At 56.1% G+C, this 18256-nt stretch overlaps 2 protein-coding genes across 9 annotated transcripts in view; both read left to right on the top strand.

Moving 5' to 3' along the window:
* Positions 1 to 946: 946 nt before the first annotated feature.
* On the top strand, positions 947 to 14512 carry ITIH1 (inter-alpha-trypsin inhibitor heavy chain 1). 2 transcript variants are annotated; one of them, XM_036430883.2, is made up of 22 exons: positions 947 to 1082; positions 1285 to 1305; positions 1630 to 1796; positions 2235 to 2339; positions 2697 to 2859; positions 3375 to 3488; positions 4771 to 4896; positions 4981 to 5097; positions 6000 to 6168; positions 6253 to 6378; positions 7296 to 7477; positions 7761 to 7946; positions 9183 to 9322; positions 9870 to 10024; positions 10109 to 10120; positions 10473 to 10493; positions 10910 to 10981; positions 11087 to 11200; positions 12167 to 12368; positions 13217 to 13389; positions 13991 to 14102; positions 14244 to 14512. In XM_036430883.2, the coding sequence occupies exons 1-22, from the start codon at positions 984 to 986 to the stop codon at positions 14371 to 14373; spliced, it is 2706 nt and encodes a 901-aa protein (XP_036286776.1). In that variant the 5' UTR covers positions 947 to 983; the 3' UTR covers positions 14374 to 14512. The 2 variants fall into 2 exon arrangements, with proteins under 2 accessions (XP_036286776.1, XP_036286778.1); XM_036430885.2 differs by lacking the exon at positions 10109 to 10120.
* A 2664-nt stretch (positions 14513 to 17176) lies between these two features.
* The window catches only part of ITIH3 (inter-alpha-trypsin inhibitor heavy chain 3), a 41120-nt gene continuing 40040 nt past the window's right edge, over positions 17177 to 18256 (top strand). For all 7 annotated transcript variants that reach the window (XR_006741085.1, XR_006741086.1, XM_045579063.1 and 4 more), the window contains exons 1-2: positions 17177 to 17325; positions 17891 to 17911. Coding sequence is in view for 5 of the 7 variants with exons in the window: in XM_045579063.1 (XP_045435019.1) it covers positions 17218 to 17325; positions 17891 to 17911 (129 nt within the window). In the remaining 2 variants the exon portion in view is untranslated. The remainder of the gene's footprint in view (positions 17326 to 17890; positions 17912 to 18256) is intronic.

The following is an 18256-nucleotide window of genomic DNA, read 5'->3' as shown; positions in this document are numbered from 1 at the left end:
GTTTGTAGGAGACAGTGAGGGTTTGGGCCTAAAAATTAAGAAATTGCAGGTAAAAGATGGGTCTTTTACTCAGCTTCTCCCTTCTTCCTAATAACGCAGAGGGCCTTTCTGCCTTTACATGATAGGCTTGGGCTTTGGAGACTAAAAGATCTTGGATACCTGCTCTGTCCCTTGCTGACTCCTTGCATCAGAGCTCAGTGCTGAGCCCCAATGCAACACGGGAGTCCCTCACAGGCTCAGAGGTGCACCAGGAGGCTAAATCAGACAATAAAGGGATCAGAGCAATGCATGACACACAGTCAGCCCTCCATTATGAAGAGGGGCATTCATTGTCGTCTCCTTCCCTGGTGGGAGAATGCTGGGCTACTTCTGTTCTTTCCAACTCTGAGCGAGAGAGAGATGAGGCAACTGTCCTGAAGGAGGGGTAACCCATTACCCATCCATAAAACTGCCTAGGCCGCCTCTGGGAGAACTGCTAGGGTAAACTCCTGACCAGACTCAGAGCGTGCCTCCACAGAGAAACGGGCACGGGCAGGCCCTTTGCAAGCCACGGGCCTCCCTGGCCAAAGCGGGACTTGCTGACAAGTTTGCTGATACTTAGAGAATTTTGAAAGGACACTTAACAGAGTTTAGAAATCCACTTTTAGCTGTGGCTTCATGACACATGTCATCGTGTCACCAGTGCTGCCCTGTCCCAAACCCAGAGTTAGACAAGCAGCCAGGGTCTCCCCAACTCACCTTGTGTGAGTGCAGTTCTGTACAGAGGGGCAAGCTCTGAGGCTGGCCAGTTTACTCAGTTTAGACCCCCCCCCCCTCCCAGGGAGAAACCTTTCACTGTCAGTTTTTTACTCCCCCCGCTCCCCAATTGTAATATTTGTCTTCATCCTGTCTAATGTTTAATCCATGTTTATCTAGCACTTTATTGATTGATGTTCTGAGTGAAGCGACAAGGCAGCGGGAGCCTTGAGACCAGGTTTGGCGCCATGGGGCTGTGGGTGCTGCTGTGTGTGTCCCTGATGTCCCTCCTCACCCTGCAGGCCCTGCCCGCTCAGGCTTCACCCCAAAGGCCCAAAAGCAGCGAGGTATGTGGGTAAACCCCTCGGGTCAGAAACAGGCAGCTGGGTCTGGAGGGGGCCTGGGAGGGGCACACAGGGACTGGGGCTTCCCCTACCCACCGTGACCACCTCTGGCTGGAGCGTGAGGCCAAGGAGCAGAGCATGCAAGCTGCGTACCTTAAAGAAGCCTGAGCAGTCACACTCACACTGACCCCGGTTTGTTTTACAGAAGCGACAGGCTGTGGACACAGTGAGTGAGTCTCCGCAAAGGAGTCTGTGGTGGGGCCACTATGACAGCCGCGATTTCCCCGTCCCCCGGGGGGTGTCCCTCTGTTAGTGCTCTGGGTCGAGGGACTCCTGTCTCCTGGAACTGGGGGCTCCCCACCCCACCTCATCCCCAGGTGCTCGGTCTGAGGCAGAGAGAACGGATGGGTCTCCCTGGGAGGTCTGGTTTGTGCTTCCGTCACGTTGTGTCCGTCAGGCACCTTGTGTGCTGGCCCCAACACAACACAAGGCCTCTCACTGGCCCAGAGGCCCCCATCCCAGGCCACCGTGCCCTCACGTCTCACTTTAGAGTGTCGACGGCGTGGTCATCCGGAGTTTGAAAGTCAACTGCAGAGTCACCTCTCGCTTCGCCCACACTGTCATCACCAGCCAAATGGTCAACAACGCCGACCAGCCGAAGGAGGTGGCCTTCGACGTGGAGATCCCCAAGACGGCCTTCATCAGTGACTTCGCCATGTGCGTGCCCTGCCTGACTCCCCCACCCAGAACTGTCCCCTCACTGGGCCCAGACCAGGACCATGGCCCAACGTGGCCAACAGTGCCCCATCTCCTCCTCTCTTAAAGGGCCGCAGGCCAGTGCCAGCTGGGAGGGGAGAACAGTCCTGCAGGAGGTCTGTTTTGGGCTCCCATGGAGGACAGCACACTGGGGTCTTTGACCATGTTTCCAGCTCTAGGGCCCGAAGAGCAAAAGCTTCTCTCTGGGCTCTGGCTGTGGCTGCCCACCGCACTGGCAAGGGGCTGCGAGCAGAGGGAGGCCAGCAGGAGACGCACCCCCACCTCCCATGAGTGCTCACCTGCACATGCACAAGGCTTTCTAGGGTCTGGGCTGAAAGTACCTCCAATATGGGTGGTCAGGGAAGGGCCCTTCCCCTGAGTGCTTCCTCCTCCCTGCAGCACAGCGAGTGGGAAAGCATTCATCGGGGACATAAAGGAAAAAGCGATCGCGTGGAAGCAGTACCGGAAAGCAGCCATCTCAGGGGAGAATGCCGGCCTTGTCAGGTGAGTTCCGAGCCCTGCTGGCCGGGTGTTTGAGGCAGCCTTCTCCTCGGGATAGACCTGAGGGCCCCAGGCTGATGGGAGGTGAGCACCCTGACCACACGCAAATGCCAGCACAGGTGCCCTGGGCAAGGCTGGTGCTGACTTGCCCGTCCCCTAGACCAGCCTGCAGGAGAAGGGGGCCCTGACCTTGGGCCCTGACTGTGACCAGCCAGCTAAGACAAGGGGGCGGGCCAAGGATACCCGGAGCCACACTAGGATAAGCGAACTTGATTCGGAGGCCCGTGCTTTAGGTGGCAAGAACCACATGTCCCTTGACTTACCATCTGTCTGTGTTGCTGCCTCTGGCGGCATGAACAGGGCCTTGGGAAGATCGATGGAGCAGTTCACCATCCACCTCACCATCGGTCCCCGCAGCAAGGCCATGTTCCGGCTGACCTACGAGGACGTGCTGAAGCGAAAGCTCATGCAGTACGACATTGACATCAAAGTTAAGCCCAAGCAGCTGGTGCATCATTTCGAGGTAGATTGCACGTGACCGCAGGCTCGGGGGGACGGTCTCAGGAGCAGGGCTCCTGCCTCTCCCTCACTGTGGCTCTAAGCGTTGGCCTGGCACTCCTCGTGTGCCATCCCACACCTGAGCACACAAGGGAGGGGACTAACGCCTAAGAGCTCCCTGAACCTTTCAGCCTCCTCTCTGAGCCTCAGCCTTCTCATCTATTACATGGGGATTCCTGTCTGTCCCAGGACTTCCACAAGGATCACAGGAGATAATAAACGCCCAGGTAGTTTGTAAACGGCAAGTCCCGGGCAGCATGAGGACTGTGGTTGTCTCTGGCACCTCCATGTGGCCGAGTTGAGGGGTGCAGGCAAGCACACTCATTTGGCCAATATTTTTGGAGTGCCTACCAAGCCCTTTGCTGGGGGCCAGGTGGGCGCTGCACAGAGTAGGTGGCCAGGGCACATGCTGGCTCTTGGCTGAGACTGGATGATGGCCCAAATGGGAGCCTTGGTTCAGGAATTGCTTCAATGATGCAGATCGACGTGGACATCTTTGAGCCCCAGGGGATCCGCAAGCTGGATGTCCAGACCTCCTTCCTCCCCAAGGATCTGGCAACTCAACTCATCAAGAAGTCCTTCTCAGGCAAAGAGGTATCTGGCATGGCTTTGGGGGCTGGGGGATAGGGTTGGTGGCCCTCTGGGAATTCTCCTTCTGGAGGGTCCAAGCTTGTCCTGAGAACCAGGCAAGGACTTCAGGCTTCCACTGGGATGAGAGAGGCAGGTATTTTCCGGCTGGTATCCCAGGGGAATTAGCACTCCTGGCTCTCAGAGCCACTTAGCAAAAGCCTGCGTGCTGAGGCTGGGGAAGGCACCCGCAGTGGCTGTAGGTCTGGGGTGAGTAGCTGGCTTTTTGGAGCCTCAGTCTCCTCTTTGCTTGTCTCATGCCCTAGGAAAGCATTCAGGGCACATGAGCAAACGTCAGATACTGTTGAGGTTAGGATTCCAAGCTCTAGTGTTCTTGGAAACATAACCAAGTTCAGACAGGCCTTTGGCCTACCCAGCCACTTGCCACTCACCACCCACTTGCAGGAATCCCAGAGCCCCCTGCCTGTGCCTCCCCAGTCCTGGAGGAATATGGCATATGGTGGATGATACCTCACTAGTGCCTTCAACTGGAGCCAGGAGCAAACCCTTCAGTTATTATGTAGTGTTAGTAATGACTCAGACATCATTTAAAATAAATGATTTTTACAGCTTTTTGTTTGTTTGTTTTTGTTTTTGGTGGGGGAGCCCTTTTAAACAAAATGTGATATCCTTGAGTGTTAGCAAACATGCCTATTTTTAGCAGGGGACCAAGGGAGGGGTCTTTGTCTTCCTATCAATTCTTGCCAAGTTTTTTTTTTTTTTTTAATGAGCATATCTTATTTTTATAACAAATAAAAAAAATAAAGAAGTCTTAAAGAAAATGTGGAGAGTACAGAAATATAGAAAAGAAGTGGGTACAAACCATCCCCCATTTCCCTGAGCACCAAGACCAAGCCAGTCCAGATCGCAGCTCCCACCTGGGCCCTTCCTTCCAGCTTCTGCTCCCTGCTTCCAGGAGCTTCTGTTTCCCCGCACGGGGCTGTAGCCCGGCTTTTCTACTCCATAGATTGAATTGACTGATGTTCTCCTGCTCCCATACTGCTGTCATTCTGCTTTTATTTGTACCCTAAGTGGTGATGCTTATTAAAGAACATGCCAAAGGTTTAGAAGAAGCATCTAAGCAAAGGAACAGGCTTTCTTTCCTACTACCTACAGCGGCTGGGTGAGGGCCACACCTGACTCATTTCTATGCCCCCCACACACCCACACACTTGATATTGTTGTCTTTGCAAACATCCTATTTGCAACTGCACACGCCGGTAATGCCTGGCGCCCTTGCTGGTTCCAGGGTCATGTGCTTTTCCGCCCCACCGTGAGCCAGCAGCAGTCCTGCCCCATGTGCTCCTCCACCTTGCTGAATGGGGAATTCAAGGTGACCTACGATGTCCATCGAGACCAGATCTGCGACCTCCTGGTGAGCCCGAAGCTTCTGGCCCACGATTCAGAAGGTGGGCGGAGGTGCTTGTGCAGAGGCCTCACTCATTCCTTTGTGTTTCAGGTCGCCAATAACTACTTTGCCCACTTCTTTGCCCCCCAAAATTTGACGAGCCTGAACAAGAACCTGATTTTTGTGATTGACATCAGCAACTCCATGGAAGGCCAGAAAGTGAGGCAGGTAAATGGTGCCTTTACATCTCACCCAACGGGAGCGTCCTCAGCCCTATCCCCACACCACACTTTCTGCTGCCGGAGTCTGGGTTTGGGATTTCTGCTCCTGCTCAGAGGCAGGGTGACTGGAAGGGAAATGCCAGTGGTTAGGGGTTCTGGAATCACCTGCTCCCTCCCATGCAACTGTGGGCAAGTGCATTCACTTCTCAGTGGCAAAATGGCAATGATAATTGTGCCCACAGGGCCATGGGTTATTGATGAGGGGAGTGCTTGGAAGATGAAACCTGGGGATAAATATGGGGGCTCATGGGGAGCCATCTTGCAGCAGGTGGCTCACAGTGCTCTTAAGTGTCTTGTCCATGGTTCAGTGGAACCACAGCTGGACAAGCAGAGTTGTTTTGTGGGTGGTTGTTTTTTTGTGTGTGTGTTTGTCTTTTTTTTTTTTTTTTTAATTGATTTTTAGAGAGGGAGAGAGAAAGGTGAAAGAGAGAGGCAGACAGAGACAGAGACAGAGAGAGAGAAACATGGGTTTATGTATTCATCGGTTGCTTCTTCTGCGTGCCCTGACCAGAGATCGAACCCACAACCTTGGCCTATTGAGACGATACTCTAAACAGGGCAGGACAAGCAGTTTTAGCAACTCAGCCTCCTGGGGTCCTCTTTCTGAATCCCACGCCCCTCGAGCTCCAATTATTTCTTCTCCGCACACGGGGTACCTTCGCCTCCTCCCTCCCTGTCACCAGCCCCAGGGCCCTGCAGGACGCTCTTCTCCTGGCGCCACCTGGCCATCCCCTCCTACTGGCCCGCCATGTACCTCTGCCCTGGGGAAACTCTGAAATGCATGTGCGGAGCCAACAGAAGCCACTCTCCTGGGGCTCTGTCCCTCCACTGACTGTCCTGTCCTTGCAGACGAAGGAAGCACTCTTTAAGATCCTGGAGGACATACGGCCTGGGGACTACTTCGACCTGGTCCTCTTTGGGTCTCAAGTGCAGTCGTGGAGGGGCTCCCTGGTGCCGGCATCTGCTGCCAACCTGCAAGCAGCTCAGGACTTCGTGCGGCGCTTCTCCCTGGCCGGCTGTAAGGCAGGCATCTCGGGCCGCCGTGGTGCTGTGTCTGTGCCCTAAGAGTGAGAGCACAGGCTGGTCTCTCTCTCCTTTGCAGCCACAAACCTGAATGGAGGTTTGCTCCGGGGAATTGAGATCTTGAACAGAGGTCAGAGAGGCATCTCAGAACTCAGCAACCATGCCCCGATTCTTATCATGTTGACAGATGGCGAGCCCACAGAGGGTAAGCGCCTGGAGGGCAGCCTTGGGAGGTATGACCTCTTCATTCCTGAAGGCATTCGAGCTTCACTTGGAAGCCAAGCACTGGGGGACACTGTTGGGGGTCAGAAAGGTTCAGGGCAAAGGCAAATACTGATCTAAAGTCTGCGGGAGCTCCAAGGCACACTCTGTCCTCAGCTGGGGGAATGGGGACGTTCTTGCACGACACAGCATTGCACAGGGCCCAGGAGGCGGGGCAGGATGCCGAGGGTGAATTTAATGAGCTGTATATTCAGCACCAGCTGGGACCAAGCACAGGACAAGGGACCAAGGCGACATGCCAAGGGAACAGACATGTCTGTCCTTGAGGATCCCAGGGTGCTTGGGGGAGGCAGAACCAGGAACAGAAGCTCTGTCAAGGGTCCTGAAAGAATATGGTGCCAGAGGCTGTGGGACCACAGACAAGGGGCACTTGGCCCAGAAAAGGTCCCAGAAAGACGTGTGGAGGAGGTGACCTCTGAGCTCAGACTGCTGGGAGTTAAGGAGAAGCAGGAAGGGATCCCTGGCCAAGGGGGCAGCTTAAGCAAAAAAAAAAAGAAGGAAAAAAAGGTGTGTGCACTGCCAGGGCCTGCCCAGCAACTGCAGGCAAATGCAAAATAGGTGAAACAAGGGTGGAAAGGTCAGCTGAGCTTCACAGGCCACAGAAGGAGCATGGGAGAGTTTGGAGTAGAATCTGATCTGCTGTGATAAACGCGTACAGATGGGCAGGAGCTCTTAGCAGCTGTTGTAGTTCCACAGTTAGCCAGCAGAGGCGATGCTTGCGGGAACTGGAGACGCCTAAGATGGGGAGGCTTGGGCCCCAGGGAGTGTACCTCCAAGTGCCCCCTGTGCTCCGCGTGCCTGTGAGCTGGTACCCAGTCATGCCTGGGTATGTGGCTGCAGGAGTGACCGACCGTACCCAAATCCTCAAGAATGTCCGCAGCGCCATTGGGGGCAAGTTCCCGCTCTACAACTTGGGCTTCGGCCAGGATGTGGACTTCAGCTTCCTGGAGGTCATGTCCATGGAGAACAATGGACGGGCCCAGAGGATCTATGAGGACCACGACGCCTCCCAGCAGCTTCAGGTCTCCTCCTTCCCCCACCCAGCCCCGGCCCCCAATGCACCACCAATGGCAGCCCATGGGGAGCCCCGCCTCGGCAGTCACTTGCCTATCAGCTTAAAGGAGCAGATAAAGCTTTGGCATGGATCCAAATGAGCTGTGCGCCTCAAGCCAGTTACATAACCCTTCTAAGCCTATGCTTCCTTCTATGAAGTGTGGGTCCCAACACCCCACTTTGTGAGTGGGTTTCCCATTGGGTGCCTAGGGGAGTCCATCAGTTCTGAAGCTGCCTTTCCCATCCCTGCAGGGCTTCTACAACCAGGTAGCCACCCCCTTGCTGGTGGATGTGGAGTTGCAATACCCCAAGGATGCTGTTTCAGAGCTGACCCAGCACAGCCACAAGCAGTACTACGAGGGTTCGGAGATCGTGGTGGCTGGGCGCATCGCTGACCAGAAGCTGAGCAGCTTCAAGGCGGATGTGCGGGCCCTTGCGGTAAATAGCGGGCCACGGAGGGTGGGGAGGCCCGGCAGTGCCCAGGGGCTGCAAACCTACACTGTTCCCCACTCCTGCATCATGCAACACCCCTCCCCTCCGCCCCCCGAGGCCCGAACATTCCTCCATGTGTCTTGGGGACAGGATGGTATGAGGCCAATACGGCCTTAATTAGTTGAAGTCCCTTGGCCCGAAATGGACCACCTGTAACTCCTCACACCATTCCCCTCAAGGCACGGGAGAGCAAGAGGTCAGCCTCTCCCTTCCCACTTGAACAGCATTTCCTGAACACTTACTGTGCACCCGGCTTTTTTTTTTTTTTTTTTTTTTTTTAATATATTTTATTGTTTTTTTACAGAGAGGAAGGGAGAGAGATAGAGAGTTAGAAACATCGATGAGAGAGAGTCATCAATCAGCTGCCTCTTGCACACCCCCTACTGGGGATATGCCCGCAACCAAGGTACATGCCCTTGACCGGAATCGAACCCGGGACCCTTCAGTCCCCAAGCCGACGCTCTATCCATTGAGCTAAACCGGTTTCGGCTGCACCCGGCTTTATGCCAAGTTGCAGAGCGTGTGTCCTTGTGCACGTTGAGGATCAGGAAGTGTGAAACCTGGACCCTGCCCTCCGTGCGGTTGAGGGTGCAAGACTCAGGCTTTGAGTGAGGAGAGCTGGTCTGGGCCCTGACTCCACCCCGAGCAGCTTGGTGACCTTGAGCCAACGGACCCAGCTCTCTAGGTCTCTGTTTCCTTTCTGTACCATGGGGGGAACACTACTGGAGAGCTGTGGGGAGTAAGTGGAATAGTCCACACACTGTGCCTGGACGCCTGTAGGAAGCGCTGCCCCACTGTGGTAGCGGGGAGAGAAGGGACATCTATGTGCTGTGGCAGCTCGAACGGTGCTGCCCACCAGCAGCCGGGCAGGTGTCTGGAGGAGCAGGGCATGGTGGAGGCAGCCACATGGTGGGAGCAGCCTGGAAAGACAGTCATTCCATGGGGTCAGGGCCTGGTTCTCCTAGCCCTGCGATGCCCAGGCCTAGGTTCACAGAGAATGCTCAGTAAGCTTTTGTGGGAAGAATGAGTGGATGGGCATGAGGAGAACAGGCTTACGAAAGGGGGCTGCTGAGAAGGAAGCCGCTGAGATCAGGCTAGAGTGGGGCCCCTTGGAGCTTCAAGCACCAGCCAGTGGTTGTGCTCCTCAGAGCTCACAGCCTGTCTCCCCATCACAACCCTCAGGATGGCCGAGAGTTCAAGACAACCTGCCTGGCGGACGAGGAAGAGATGAAGAGACTCCTCCGACAGCGGGGCCACATCCTGGAGAACCACGTCGAACGCCTCTGGGCCTACCTCACCATCCAGGAGCTGCTGGCCAAGCGGTATGACCCTGCGGCTGCCGGGCAGGCACTGTCCACCCCAGAGTACCCCTCACCCTCAGATGTACCATCCTGCTATGCTCATTGAGTTAATATCTACCAGTCAGTCAACAGTGTGGGCAGGGCCCACTGGGGTCACAGGACAGCCTGTTCTTAGTCCCAACCGAGCTACTGTGGGGGAGGCCACCCTTCCCCCTGTCCAGGCCCACTCACTCCTCACAAAGGGTAGGAGAATGTCGTCACCATCCCCATTTCACAGATAAGCAAACTGAGGCTCAAGGAGGTGAACCCACTTGCCCAGAATCTCACAGCTATTCAATCCTCGGAGTATTTCTGAGGCACATCCGCGAACCCTGCCGAATCTCCAGGCTTTCTGTGTGGGAGGTCTAGAAGTCATGAGGTCCAGGATGCTAGCCACTGACCAAGGACACCACAGGTGCTCAGCTCATGTTTGGTGAATGAGTGGGCGAGCACATGAGTGAAAGGACCGGGGAGAGCAAGTCCATTGCCGTCCAAGCTGCGGGGCCTGGAGCAGGTGTCTGATCCGCAGGATGAAGTTGGAGGGGGAGGAGAAGGCTGAGCTGGCGGCCAAGGCCCTGCGGATGTCGCTCGCCTATCAGTTTGTGACCCCGCTGACCTCCATGACCATGAGGGGGTTGGCTGATGAGGATGGCCTGGAGCCCGTCATCGACAAGCCAACAGAGGGTATGGTCTCTGCAGTGGGGGAGGCTGTGGGCCTCGGGGAGGCTTCTGGGGGCTTTAATTCTCCTCCCTCTCTCTCCCTTCCAGGTTCTCCCTTGGGTGAGTTCTTAAATCACGTTGGTTTTCTCCAGGGGTTTCCAGTGGCTGGGCAAGTGGCACATGCCCCCGGGCTCAGGCAGGCAGCTCCCACCCCATCTCCCTGCCTCCAGCCCTTCGTGGTCTCTTCTTCCCCACCTCGCCACACACTAGTTGCTGCCTCCTGGCACAGCCTGAACCCTCGCTGGCCTCCTGTGGGGCCTCGTGTGAGCGCCTGTCTGTGGAGGGCTGGGACCCCAGGAGGAGGGTGGGCCCGGGCCTGAGTGGCCTCTGGGCCCAGGGTGCTCTTGGACAATAAGGTGCACATGCCTTCTGTGGGGGGTGGCAAGGCTGACACTGTCGTTGTCCTCCACAGAGATGGTGGGACGCAAAAGGAGTAAGTGGCAGTCTTCTTGATGACACACAACTCTACCTCTCTCCCCGTTACTGTCCCTCAGCTGTGCCTTCGGTCCCGAGCAAAGCCTAGGTGTTTCCTGGTGAGGACACCCAGCCCAGGCTTCCTTCCTCTGCTCCAGCTCTCCTCCTGCTTCTCCCTGCGAGTCCTCAGACAATTCCCTGAGGAGGACCTGGCCTCCCTGCCCTTTTGCCACCAGCCCCGTCAGGTCCCCAAGGCAGGAGACAGAACAGATGGGCCCACTGGCCTGGGCCAGATTTCTCTTCCTGCCTCCAGAGAGGCATCCCGGCTCTGGGCCCCTCCTGCTCCGGGGCCCTCAGGGGCGGGAGGGGCCTCCCAGCAGCTCCAGGGGAGCCCCTCGGCCTTCCTTCTAAATGCCGCTCACTCCTGCCGGTCAGCGTTCGTGCTGCCGGCCTGGCAGGAGCCTTCTCAGACTCAACCCACTATCCCGAAGAAGCCAATCACAACTGGTGAGTCCTTGGGAGAGCCCGGGGCACACCCTGCCTGATTGAACCCTGGCCCCGCCGGCACCATCTGTCCACTGCCCAACCTAATGGACTCCATGCTGTTCCCAGTGGACACTGACCCCCACTTCATCATCCACGTGCCCCAGAAAGAGGACGCACTGTGCTTCAACGTCAACGAAGAGCCCGGTGTGGTGCTGAATCTGGTGCAGGACCCCAACACAGGTACGGTGACATCACACCCTCTGCCAAGCAGGGCAGGGCCTGGGCTCCTCTGCCCTTGACATTCAGCCACAGACAGGACAACGGCTGGGGCCTCTGCTTCTTACAGCCTGTGCATCTGTCTGTCCCTTGGCCTCAAGTTGCCTTTTTCTCACCCCATCCACCTTCTCGCTTCACGTGTGGGTGACCCGTGCGGGTGCTCAGGACCCCACATTTAGAAGGGCCCCGGGCTCAGTTTCGTAGTTCCCGGTTGCTATCTTAAAATTCTTAACAGTTTTTAAACAAGGAGACCCTCATTTTCATTTTGTATTGAGACCTGCCTTTCTCCCCGGCATGACTCCTCAGCATCCGCCTCCCCAGCAGCGCTCAGGGGGTCGGAATGACTTCCTCTCCACCTCTCAGTCACTTCTGTCCTCCTGGTCCAGTCAGTCCATCTGCACACGTTTGCTGAGCAGGTGCCAGGGGCCGCAGATGCAAGGGGGGCCGAGACTAAGTCCTTGCTCTCATGGAGTTTCTAGGAGACAGACAGGAGAACACATTCGTAGATGGCAATTTAGGAACATGAGACCTGCTGTGTTAGGACAGAGATGGCAGGAAGGGCCTTTTGGCTGCTCAGGTCAGGGGAGGCCTCTGGGAAGAGGCCCCACAAATGTGTCTACAGAACCTACTGCAACCTGCCCCTGTGTCAGGGACTGGGGTCAGAGGGAAGGAGCAGGCCAGGCTCTGCAAGACCCCTTTCAGGGCCCAGACCCGAGGGCTCCATGCTGGAGAGGTAGTGCGGTGGGAGGGACGAGGAGGGAGGCAGTGCTGTGTGTGGCCTGGACCAGTCCTGAAGCCTCCCCTCGGGAGACGAGGCCCTTAAAGATGGCGTGGCATGGGTGGGGTGGTGATCTCCCCGACAGGAGGCAGGAGCAGCGGCAGGCCAGTGCGTGCCTAGTGAGAGCTGGATGGGCCCTTACCCCACTGCAGGCTTCTCAGTGAATGGGGAGCTCATTGGCGATAAGGCCAGGAGCCCTGGGCAGCATGAGCCCACATACTTCGGACGGCTGGGCATCACAAACCCGGCCACGGACTTTCAACTGGAAGTGACTCCTCAGAACATCACCCTGAACCCTCGCTCCCATGGGCCTGTGTTTTCCTGGAGAGACCAGGCTTCGCTGCGGCAGGATGGGTAACTGGGCTGGGACTGAGCCTGGGCAGGGAGGCAGGGGCAAGGTGGGGGAGCAGGGGAGGTGGGGGGGTGGTGGTGGTGGTGGTGGTGGGGAGGCAGAAGCCCCAGAGCCAGCTCTGCTGTGAGAGCCTGCTGGGCCCTGGAATGACCTTCATGTGGCCTCCGTGTGGGCTGTGCAGACATGTAGGGCTCTGTGAACCACTCCATTTCCCTCGATCTCTGGACATGTGTTCTGGACCAGCTGCCTGGATGCCTGTGTTCCCTGCCTCCCCCGCCCCCCATCTCCACCAAACAAAGCTGACCACCTCTTCCCAGGAGCCCTCCGAGTCTCTTCCTCTATTGAACTTTAGAGTTCTCTTTAAGCACCTGCTTAGTATGCCTTATCTTGAGTTTTTCCTTCACTCACACCTTAATTCAACAAACTCCTTTGAGAATACTAATGCTGGGCAGCAGAGCTATAGGAAGAGGTGATATGTCGGAGTCAAAGAACGCAGACTCTGACATTAGATAGACTGGAGTCCAAGTCCTGGCTCTGCTGCTTATAGCTGTGTGACCTTGGGCAAGTTACTTAACCTCTCTGAGCCTCCGTCCTCACAGGATCAGAGTGAGAACTGAATGGTGCAGTTTGCTTTGGAAGGCTAGGCCCAGGTCCTAGCACATTGCAAGGGCCCTATATTCAATAGCAGCATGTGGGAAGAAGCATAGAGCAGACAACACCCAATCATTTGGGAGTGAGAGTATTGGGGAGGGGGGAGGGTCATAAGAGCTGGACCCCAGAGGACATGGCAGCTAAATGGGGAGGGATGCTGTGCAGTCACCTATGTCCCCATGGCCACCTGCCCCTGCAGGGTGGTGGTGACCATCAACAGGAAGAGGAACCTGGTGGTGTCTGTGGAGGACGGAGGCACCTTTGAGGTTGTCCTGCACCGGGTGTGGAAGGGGAGTGCCATCCACCAGGACTTCCTGGGCTTCTACGTACTAGACAGTCACCGGATGTCGGCGCGGACACACGGGCTGCTGGGTACGGCTCAACAGGCGGGCAGAGCTGTGGGGGTGGGGCGTTGAAGCCAGTGGACTGGTCAGCTGTGCAGTTGAGCATCTGGTCAGGGTCATCTCCAACATGACTTCCAAGGCTCAAAAATCCAAAGAGGGCTTGTCCTGGTGAGGGTTTTGACCCTCACAAAGGCTGTGATGAAACAAACGCACAGTGAGACCAAAGTGTGAGTAGGCGGGGGAGCAAACGGAGAGAGGAGGCAGGAAGGTCCGGTGGGCCCAGAGGCCCCTGGTGGGATGGCCCTCAGCCACAGTGCTTCTCCTGTGGCTTCCTGCAGAAAGAGTTCTCTGGGGGCCCCCGCCCACCAAACCTCTCTCCCAGCCAGATTCCTTGGAATTGGCCCAAAAAGACAGGAGGTGTCACCAGCTGACAATACAGCTGCTTCTCTAGAGCAGGTGAACTAAATGAGCGGCTTTGATGCCAAAATTTATGAGAAACAGTCAAGCTCTTGGGGGGAGTGGGGGGAAGAAATCCAAGCAACTCTTAAACATCCGGTGAGCACCTCCTAAGTGCAAAGCATGAACAAAGCTCTCCGCCGGTGACAGCTGCCTCCAATGTGCCTTTCCAGGACAATTCTTTCACCCCTTTGATTACAAAGTGTCCGACCTGCACCCAGGCTCCGACCCCGCAAAGACAGACGCCACGATGGTGGTGAAGAACCAGCGGCTTACCGTCACCAGGTGGGCGGGCTGCTCTGCCCTTGATGTTACCTATCATTGGTCCAAGCCTCCCTCCTGGTGTTACATGGGTGGGCGGGCTTCCTGGGAGGTGAAGCTCTGCTGGGTCCTAAAGGTGACCCCAGCTGACCTGTCTCTGCCCAGGGGCTCGCAGAAAGACTACAGCAAGGACCCCCGGCATGGGGTGGAGGTGACCTGCTGGTTCGTCCACAACAATGGGGCCGGACTGATCGATGGTGTTCACACTGACTACATCGTCTCCGATATCTTCTGAGCCCCTTAGCCAGCATGCCTGCCCTGCCTTGGAGGAGGATGGCATCCTGACCTGTTGTCCAGACCACACCTCCCTGTTCAAGGGGGTCCCCTGTGTCAGAGCATCCATGACCTCCATTAAAGATAGACTATGCCTCTTCCAGGCTGCCTGCTCTTTGGAAGGGACGGTGGCAGGGAGGCAATTCAAGATGCTGCCCCTCAGAAGGGCTCAGGGGTCACAGCAGAACGGGAGGCTGGGAGGTCACCCACATCCTCCGCCTGCACCCCATTCTGTTCTCCCCTGCCGCCTGCCCCCTGCCCTCAGCCCTCTGAATGCCCTGAGAGTACCCCACAGCTCCTGCCACAGGTTCAGGGACCAAAGGACACTCTGGCAGCATGCACAGAAATGACCAGCCACAGCCACTCCTGACTCAGTGCTTCCTGTAGCCTGGCACTGGTCTAAGTGCCTTCGTTGAACGAGCTCAATGCATGCTCCCAGCAGCACGAGGGGGGACTTTTCTCAGGCTCCTTGATAGCTAAGGAAACTGAGGTGAGGCAATTTGTCCAAAATCACTCATCTTCTAAGTGTCAGAGCTTGGATTCGAACCGTGCTGCCTGGCATCAGCATCTGAGTGCTTTACTACTGGCATATCAACACTCCAGTCTGGTGGGAGATTGCTAGCCACAGCCTTGTGGGATTTGACTCTAGAAATTCCAAGGCATCACTTAAAATGAACGTATGAAAGAAATGCTACCAGTAGTCTCCTCAGGGTCTCAGGAGACAGTTCCTGCCCCCACCCTTTGCTCCATTCCTCCCTGGGGGGTTTGCAACCTCTGACAGCGAGACAGTATTTCCCAAAGGCAGAGGCGGCCACTGCTCAGAAGCTGGGGTTTCAGGGGCCAGGAACAGCAGCTCTCTGGCTCCTAGACTGATTCCTAGAATATTCCACCAGGGTCCTGCCTTTCCATGACATTGCCTTGGGCCCAGCTAAAGCCCAATGTCCAAGGGTGCAGGTGCAGGGATCAAGGTGAACCTACACCTCAGGATGCTGCCGGCCCTTCAGGTGAACAAGGACAGGCCCCCACTCACTCCTTTCCAAAGGGTTTCTGCTCTTTCTCTGTTCAGTTCCCACTCCAACTGAGGCCCACATCAACAATACCAACGCCGAGTTCCACGGCTGCTCCAGCCCAGGGAACACAGAGCCCTCCATGGCAGGTGGCGGGGCGGCCGATGGAGTTCCAGAGACCAATCAGTTGTCTGGAGTGTCCCGGGCTTCTCCAGGGAGAGCCGTGAGCTGGGGTCACTCTGAGCAAGGCTCTGCCCAATTGGGGCCTCATTTGCCCGTCCTGTAGAAAGGAAATGGGTGAGTCTCAGGGTCTCTTAGATTCTATCTGAATCTAAATTCTGCATGATTAATTCTTAGGTCCCTCCAAGTCCCCAGCTGTCCCTCAGGAGCCTCTTGAGCAACCTCAAATTGCTATTTCAAGTTGTCCCTTCCACAAAACGCAAAGTATTTGGGGATGAGGTGGTTTCTCGCTCTGTTTCTCTGATCCTAGAAGTCACCTCTCTCTGCACATCTCACAGTCAGGGGCAGAAACTTCAGCCAAGGCCATGGTACAATCCATAAATAAGCTTCCCTGTGCCCAGGCATCCTTGTCAACTCCATTAAGAGTGGATAGAGCCGAAACTGGTTTGGCTCAGTGGTAGAGCATCGGTCTGTGGACTGAAGGGTCCCAGGTTTGATTCCGGTCAAGGGCATGTACGTTGGTTGCAGGCACATCTTCGGTAGGGGGTGTGCAGGAGGCAGCTGGTCGACGATTCTCTCTCATCGATGTTTCTAACTCTTTATCCCTCTTCCTTCCTCTCTGTAAAAAATCAATAAAAATATATTAAAAAAAAAAAAAAAAAAAGAGTGGCTGAGTGGGCTCGGCCAGTGTGGCTTAATGGTTGAGCTTTGACCAATGAATCAGGAGGTCACGGTTCGATTCCCGGTCTGGGCACATGCCAGGCTTGCAGGCTCAATCCCCAGTAGGGAGCATGTAGGAGGCAGTCGATCAATGATTCTCTCACTCATCATTGATATTTCTATCTCTCCCTTCCTCTCTAAATCAATAAAAATATATTAAAGGGGAAAAAAAAAACAGAGAGAGTGGTTAAGTGGGAGGGTTTCCTGGGTCACTTTGCTCATAGCTGCCACTCTGGAAGGTCCAGCGGCTGCCAGGGCCCGGGTGAGGCCTAGGAGTCTCCTTGACCACTAGAAGGGGACCAGACCCTGCCTCCAAAGCCTCCAGCCTCACTGGACACTGCTGGAAAATGACTCTCTCTCTTTTTTTAATCATTGCCTGAGGGCATTTTTTCAGTGATCTTCAGAGAGAGAAAAAGGGAGAGCAGGATACATTGATCTGTTCTCTCCTGCACGCGCCCCAACTGATCAAATCCAAAACACAGGTATGTGCCCTGACCAGGAGCGAACCTACAATCTGTTGGTGTATGGATGATGCTCCAATCAACTGAGCGCCCCTGCTAGCGGTGCGGGTAAGAGGCCACAAGGCTGAGAGATTTAGGACTCCACACCTTGTCACCATTGTCCCCGCCCAGAGAGGCCCAGGGCTCCTCTGCCAGCACACAGCTTCCGCTTACACCAGGACTCCATGTCCCCCAGCCGCTGGGAGTGAAGTTCAAATACTGTTGACAATACCCATGGGGCCCCTTTGGCTCAGGCAAATACAAGCCCTGTTACTCCATCCACACGCTGGCTTCCCGGACAGACTCCGCCTCCCGCTCCACCCGCACTGCTGGAGGCCACTGACCCCACCGGTCAGCTGGCTCATATAAAGACCATGGGCCAGGCCTGCGAGCTCAGCGATGGCGAGCTCAGTGATGGCGTCTGCTCGGTGGCTCTGCCTCCTCGTGGCCCTGCTCTCCAGCTCCGTGGCCTTTGGCTTCCCAAGAAGCCCCTCCCGGCCACGTGAGGTAAGTCTGTCCTCAAGTGGATGGGGTCATGAGCTGCAGGGGACAGGGCTGGGATTTGGGAGGACTGGGCTCCAAACTTACCCTTTGATTCTGGGCAAGGCTCTGAAATCTCCCTGGGCCTGTTTCCCCACCTGTCAAATGGGTGATACACCACGAACTGCTCACCTCACTGAGCAGCTGTGCAGGTCCACCTCTGAGAAAAGGGCAGAGGCGCCTAGGAAGGGCTGGGCTGAGCCTGTGCTGTGCAGTGGTGCGGGCGCTCTGACAGGAGGCCACATGGACCCGGGTGCAGGGACAGGCAGTGAGCCGAGGTCTGTGCAGCAGGGAAAAAGCCCTGTCCTCTCCATTTGGTAGCCTGAGACCTGCTCTCTCCAGATCTCAGTTTCCCTGTCTATTCAGAGCCCTTCCTCCTCTGACCAGTGGCTCCAGGTGGGCCCTACATCCAGAGGCCCATCAAGGGGTATGTGGGGGTCACCAATGAACCCTGGCATCTGCCAACATCCTGCCCCCCATTCACAGTGGCCTTGGCCTTGACCTGACAGTATGTTTCTCTTTGCTTTTCCAGAAACGCAGCGTTGTGGAAGAGGTGAGGACTTTCCCCAGAGAGGGGGCATGGGAGGGGGGCAGGGTGGAGCTGGTTGCCCAACAGCTAAAGAGTTGGGCCATAGCACAACCCTGCACAGCTGACACACAGCTCACAGCCCCTACCCTGGCAGACCCCCCAGGAAAGAGTGCCACAGAACCATGCCCCCTGACCTCTCCAGATGCAGCCCAGGATGGCCAGAGCACCGTCCTTCCTTCTACAAACACCAAGTGGTTGCTGGTATGGGGCTGGGCAGTGAAAAGCCCTGTGACACCTTCACGGAGCATCTTCATATCCACATTTACCCAGACGTCTCCCTAGAGTGGCGGTTCTCAACCTCTGGGTCTG

The sequence above is a fragment of the Pipistrellus kuhlii genome, unplaced genomic scaffold, assembly GCF_014108245.1.
Source record: "Pipistrellus kuhlii isolate mPipKuh1 unplaced genomic scaffold, mPipKuh1.p scaffold_m20_p_11, whole genome shotgun sequence".
In the NCBI taxonomy this organism is placed as follows: domain Eukaryota; kingdom Metazoa; phylum Chordata; class Mammalia; order Chiroptera; family Vespertilionidae; genus Pipistrellus; species Pipistrellus kuhlii.
The sequence above is the reverse complement of the archived record's forward strand: the minus strand, read 5'-3'. Positions and strand labels throughout refer to the sequence as shown.